At 37.0% G+C, this 6247-nt stretch overlaps 2 protein-coding genes across 2 annotated transcripts in view; both read right to left on the reverse strand.

Moving 5' to 3' along the window:
* LOC123309960 overlaps positions 1-5815 on the reverse strand; it is a 31096-nt gene extending 25281 nt beyond the window's left edge. Inside the window, exons 1-2 of the mRNA XM_044893274.1 lie at positions 5733-5815; positions 5342-5410 (exon numbers count right to left, since the gene is read on the reverse strand). Of these exons, the coding sequence (XP_044749209.1) occupies positions 5342-5410; positions 5733-5783 (120 nt within the window). The 5' untranslated portion in view covers positions 5784-5815. The remainder of the gene's footprint in view (positions 1-5341; positions 5411-5732) is intronic.
* Positions 1062-3657, reverse strand: LOC123309954. The gene is made up of 2 exons (XM_044893267.1): positions 3531-3657; positions 1062-3424 (listed from the first exon to the last, which is right to left on the reverse strand). The coding sequence occupies exons 1-2, from the start codon at positions 3552-3554 to the stop codon at positions 1160-1162; spliced, it is 2289 nt and encodes a 762-aa protein (XP_044749202.1). The 5' UTR covers positions 3555-3657; the 3' UTR covers positions 1062-1159.
* Positions 5816-6247: the final 432 nt, after the last annotated feature.

The following is a 6247-nucleotide window of genomic DNA, read 5'->3' on the forward strand; positions in this document are numbered from 1 at the left end:
TTAACCAAAAGCGTTCAAGGGTAGAAGCATCGCGTTCGATCTATGCTCGATTTGAAAACGATGAAGACTTCTTAAACCGAATTGTTACTATGGATGAGAGTTGGATACATTTCTACGATCCAGAAACAAAGCAACAATCGATGGAATGGCGACACTCTGGTTCTCCAAGACCTAAGAAGTTTCGTGTCCAAAAATCTGCTGGAAAAGTTCTTGCTTCAGTTTTTTGGTATTGCCGTGGAGTAATCATGATTGATTTTTTTGATAATGGTAGAACAATAACCGGAGATTACTATTCGACATTACTGACCACTCTACGGAAAAAAAATCAAAGAGAAAAGACGCGGAAAGCTATCCAAAGGTGTTTTGTTTTTGCAGGACAACACAACACAAATTTCATGTTGTCGTGCAAAAAAATCGTGATTTAGGGTTTGAATAACTGTACTGGAATACCCCCCTTGTTCACCAGATTTGGCTCCATCCGACTATCATCTCTTTCCTCAACTGAGAAAAAGTTAAAAAGGTCTTAAATTTTCTTCCAACGAGAAGGTAATGAAAGCTGTGGTGGTCTGGTTTGCAGAGCAAGAAGAAACATTTTTTTTGAAAGGTCTAGAGACGTTGCAGGTTCGGTGTAATAAATATATCCAATTAAGAGGAGAATATGTTGAGTAATAAAATATTTTGACATTGAAATTTTGTTTGGTTCTACAGTAGGCTAGTCGTATAGAGCCGCGTATCTCCCAGAAAAATCATCATAGATCTGAATATGATACGTATTCTGAAAGGGTAACTCTTCTTGTGATAAATCTCAAAATATCATCGAGTTCGGTGCGACTTGCGACTATACAGTCTTAAAGATTAAAGATTCTTCAACTGACCTCATCTTTTTTGGGAAATTTTCGAAGGTCAACTTTAGATACTCCCATTTCCTAGAAAAATCATCGTAGAATATCGTCGATCTAAATGTGACATGCTAAAAGAGCATCTCTGCTAGTAATAAATCTAGAAATTTCATGAAACTTTCTTGTCCCCTCATTCGATAAGTATCAAAAATGAAAAACGAGTTTGATTGAACAATAACCAATTTATTTCAATAAGAAAAACACAAAACCAACAATATCACAGCAAATAAGCACAACAAAACTAAATTGCTATGAACATATCAAACTAAATGCTCCAATATATTATATTGTTGCAAAAAAGGATTGCCTTTGAGCGACTCGGTGATTTGCTTCCATTGAGTCAAATCGTAATGATGATCCAGCTGTTCTAAACCATACGGCTCAGCAACCTCTAGCTGAGGCAGAGGGATATTTGAGCTTGGTCGGACAATAATTCCTGCTGGTTTAACTGATGGGGCGTTGGAGGTCTGAGTTCCATTGTTTCTGGCTGTAGCGAACAGGATGTTTTTGATGAGGGGGTTGACATCAGAAGGACGTACGGTATATCTGTTTTCCCTCTGTCCATTGTTTCCCAAGTATGTTAATTGTCTACGTAAATCGGGTGAATTTGAGGTCTCTTCATTCTTGTTCATCGTGTCAATAAGATCTCCAAGAAACTCATTACGTTCCTGTTGTTCCAACGTTTGTACTCCTGAGTTAACCCCTGAGTTTCTGTACTTACGAGCTTCTTCCAACAAACCTCTGAGTTCCCTTATCTGATCATTTCTAGAGTTCCTCTCGTTCAAAAGTTGATCCCTCAGATTATCCAGGTTCGACATCATCTCAGGGTTAGATTTGATCACCTTCCAGATTTTAGCTGTGAGCTCAGCGTAACTGTAGACATTTGGTCGCTGGTTTTCGCCGTTTTGGTTGTTTGCTTGCTGTGGTAGATAAGAATCTGCTTCGAGTTGATTACCGTTGGATTCTCCAGCGCTTCTTAGGTTATCCAATTGTGCTGGCAGCCTTTCTTGTCTCCATTCATCGTTTGAAGCTTGGTTAGAACGCAACAATGGGTATGAATTGTACGATCTAGGTAATTGTTGTGAGAATCTAATATTGTTATTCAAACCTTCATTGGGAGTGATCGCTTTCAATATTTGAGGTCTTGATTGGATAAGCTGTGGTCTTACAATGTTGCCAATAACGTTTTCTTGGACAATGGGTTGGTTAGGTCTGTACTCTTGGTTAGAGTTGATCAGTGCTAGTGTATGACGATAACTTTCTTCATTTCCTCTTGGACGGATTCTTTGTCCATAATACACTGATGGATTATTTTGTTGGATGTAATTCCTCAAGCGAGCCTCTTGGGATTCCTCAGACCTAATCACATTTTCTGGGTTTACAATTCTCAACTGCACATTTTGTTCTGGTGCAACTTGAGCTGCCAACCTTTCTTCCTGAAGTTTTTGAGCGTAAACTTGATTAGATTGTTCATTGTTGATTCCTCTCAACCCCTGTTGGTTCAATACATCTTCAGGTTCAGTAATCTCTTCCACAGCATAACCGGGCGATTTCTGATTATTTGCACCCAGAATTTGTCCATCGTTTATGGCCCTCAGATTTTGCTGATTGATTAGATCATTCGCCTTCTGTTCCAAACTTTCCTCTCGCTGAACGTTCAATCCCAAAATTCTTCCTTCAACTATAGGGAGTTCGTTGGATGAGATCAAATTTTTCAAAGCTTGCTGGTTGATTACGTCAATAGGCTGATTACTCTGAGGGACTGGATATCTTTGGTTTTCTCCCTGGTAATTCTTTCCCAAAAACTGGCCTTCTATAGCAAGGGGTAGTGGACTCGCTCTAGTGGTGTAAATAGGATTAAAGACTTCTCTGTTGAGATTAGCAGATTGCCTAGGGTAACCACGAGGTCTAGACCCTTGGTTTATGGTCCTATACACCTGAGTTTGTTCTGGAACTTGATTGGACTGAGCCAGTTTAGCATTGATGGCCCTCAAAACCTGTGGATTTATTTGTCCGCCCCTGATTTGCACTGAATAATTTGGTTGTCTTTGTCCAGTTCTCCCATTCAAGATCTGTTCTTCGACGTTGAGCGAGGGATTTGATCGGATTGTGTTGTAAGCATTGATCCTTTGTTTCTGTAACCTGCTCTGACCGTACCTCCCATCGTTGTATTGCTGGTTCGAATTGGTATTCCTGCCCTGACCGTATCTTCCATCGTTGTATTGCTGGTTCGAATTGGTATTAATGGGAATCCAGTCTGAATTTTGTTCCCTAACGCTGTATAGATCAGAAGATTGTCCTGAATTTCTGATCTGGTTCCCTTGTAAGTTCCTTCCGTCGCCGTATGGATTATAGTTGTTCACCCTAGAGATCTTGGTACTTGGTAGGTTGTAATAATTGCTGGTCGGTCGAAATCCATAACTGGTTGGTGATTGCCAAGGGTTTGAGCTCAACAGATCATAGTAATCCCTCTTTCTCCGCTCATTTGTCGCTACCGTCAAAGCCAAAACTGAGGCAACACAAACCTATAAAACAGAATGTTGACGTTACGACCATTTTAAGGCGTTGTATGATAAATACCGAAAGGGTATAGAAAAAAATTGCTTGAAGTTTGATGATAATGGTACTCACCAATATTTTCAGTGCACTACACATTTCTCTACCGTTTGAAGGACGGTGGTTGAATGACAAATGGAGAAATTCAACATCTACTTATAAGGCGATTGGAATATGAGAGGATGCTTAGCATCTTCCTCATCTGCAACGCCCAATCTCATCAATATTCCATAAAAAATGTAAATTAATGCAGGACGATACGTTTAATTTGTAGTATATTTATGCGAACGATTCTGTTTTAGACTCGAAAAGAGGGGTATCAATAGAATGTGGAGGAAAATGTATAGGAACTAAAGATGAAAAAATTGGGTTACTTCACTGCATTACTTTTACTGAATAAACGTGTGGTATGGTATTTGTGGAAATTGTTGGGTAATCTGATTTCTATAAGGTTTTTATTGCTCTCAGAACAACGTGCATCAGATACGTGTAGTTATTTCATTAGATTCTGTTTTATAATAACGAATATCCTAAGGTATAGAACTTCGAAATTCTAATAGTTATTGTAGCTTAGATCGGGGAAAAATAACCTCCCTCGAATTTTTTCGTGGAGTAGATTTCAAATAAGGAATTTTAAAATATCCAGGCTTTTTCTTGACAACAATTTGCCATCCAACAAAGGTTCTTTCGGCTCTTGGCTTCGATCTGCGCATTTTGAGGGCAGAAAATGTGGTACATAGTTGGAATATTCGATGAATTTGGCAATAATGAAACTAATAAATTTGCAGTGCTTTAGTTTGCGGTAGATGCTTATATTCACCCCAAAATCAGTTGACCAATTTCGACAAAATGTTTGTTGAACGACTCTTCATGCATGTTTAAGGTTGACGTAGAAAAAAACGTCTTGAAAAATTGAATATTGCGTAAATGATTGGATATTAATATGTCGAAAGATCTATTTGAAAATTCTGCAGCCATATTTTGTCCCATATCTGCCCAACAATGATCAATGAAAGTTAAATTAAAAATTTTTCACGTATAAAATCGATATCTGAAAAAAGCATTGGATTCATCGCATATTCTGAATAAAAAAACAGATCTAGAAGACATGTTGAATAATAATAGATGAAATGAAAGTAGTCGAATCCTCGCTATGAGAGGAAGATGATTTCACCTGTATTAATATTGAAATTAATTTGGAGATACGAGATTTCTGTGGCGGATTACACATTCTTGAGTTCATAACTATTAATTTATGCCCATACTCGAATGGATCCATTTCTGTCACTGTTCTTGAATTTATGCCATTTAAATATCTCGACTTCCGTATTTGCGAAATTAATTTCTACAACTGTTTTGACTTTTTATTAACGCAAACATAAAAAATATGATGTGGTTTGAAAATTTCAAGACTGATTTTCGGAAGAACTTACGTAAATAATCGAAAAGGCCCTAGCAAGTTTCAAAATAGCACTGAAAGTAAGAAATAGTTCATTTATTCACAGAAGCACATACAAAAATGAGGAAACCCCTGACAGCAAGAGCTGGCGTAACATATTCGTTGATTTTATGGATGTTATGTACCTGAATCAATTTAAAAAATGCATAGAGATATGATAAAGTTGAAAACAAGTATATTTGGCTCTGAAATAACGTTTTGAAGGTTCCTAAAAAATTGGGCATTGTTGATTTGCGCACAAGTTGAATATCAATTTCATTCTCAGATTTCTTACATTTGCGAAAAAATGTTAAGAAAATACAGTATTATAATGTCTCATCTACATTCCAGGTTTGTTTCACTGTAAATGCTTAATATCTTCGATTTTTCAAGCATCTGCGGATGTGAAATTTTGTTTCTACAGGCAAAAAAGGGTGTTTTTACTCACCTTATTTCTCTCTCCTCTCAAATATTGCTGTAGCAGTACAATGCAAACTGCTAAAGAGTCATCAGTTTCCTGTGGAGATAGCAAACAATCCTTAACAATTTTTTATCCCGTATATGAAAATCAGAACCTAATATGTATTTTCTAAGCTGCTCACCTAAAAAAGCCGGTAAGATAACTTCATGCTTCATAAAATATCTTTGAATCGTATCAAAAAAAAAACAGAAAAATCCAAAAGTTATTTCTTATATAAAAGTTATGACAACTACAGAAAATAATGTCTATGTAGAATTAGGTACATAGATTAACGTGAAACATTTGTCATTATATTGTGAGATCCTCAAATAGGTGAAAGCCGAATTTTGCGTGAAAAAATAGAGAAAAAAATACGTACTTTCAGTTTTTCCAATAACACCAGAAGTCTATCTTCCGCTGTTGAAGCCATGCTGTTTACTGTCGCGTGTCATCATGGTATTGATTGTCTTCAAATGAGATTCGGTTATCCGTAACATGCGATAGGGTCTTTTTGCCTTTTCAGTCACGAATTGGAGATTCGCAATTAACTGTTTGCCCATTCACTTTTTCTACCTGATTGATTGATCGATTTTGCTGAGAATTGGTTTTCTTACCTTGTGAACACACTGATTAGGTGTCGCTTTCATTAGATTCATCGGCTCTTCTGAATTTACGCTCGAAATTTTTGAATTCAGCTTTTATTTATATGTTAACCTATGGGTAGATAAGTAGGCAAATAAAAGAATGACCTGCGCTAATGTATCAGCATTTTTGATATTTGGAAATTCATTGTTTTCCACTTTTACATGGCCTTCTTGTGAACCATGGAGGGTACCTCCATATTATGCTCCCTGGCACAGCCATTCATCACTAAAGATAAAATTCTTTCCATTC

The sequence above is a fragment of the Coccinella septempunctata genome, chromosome 3 (genome assembly GCF_907165205.1).
Source record: "Coccinella septempunctata chromosome 3, icCocSept1.1, whole genome shotgun sequence".
NCBI lineage: Eukaryota > Metazoa > Arthropoda > Insecta > Coleoptera > Coccinellidae > Coccinella > Coccinella septempunctata.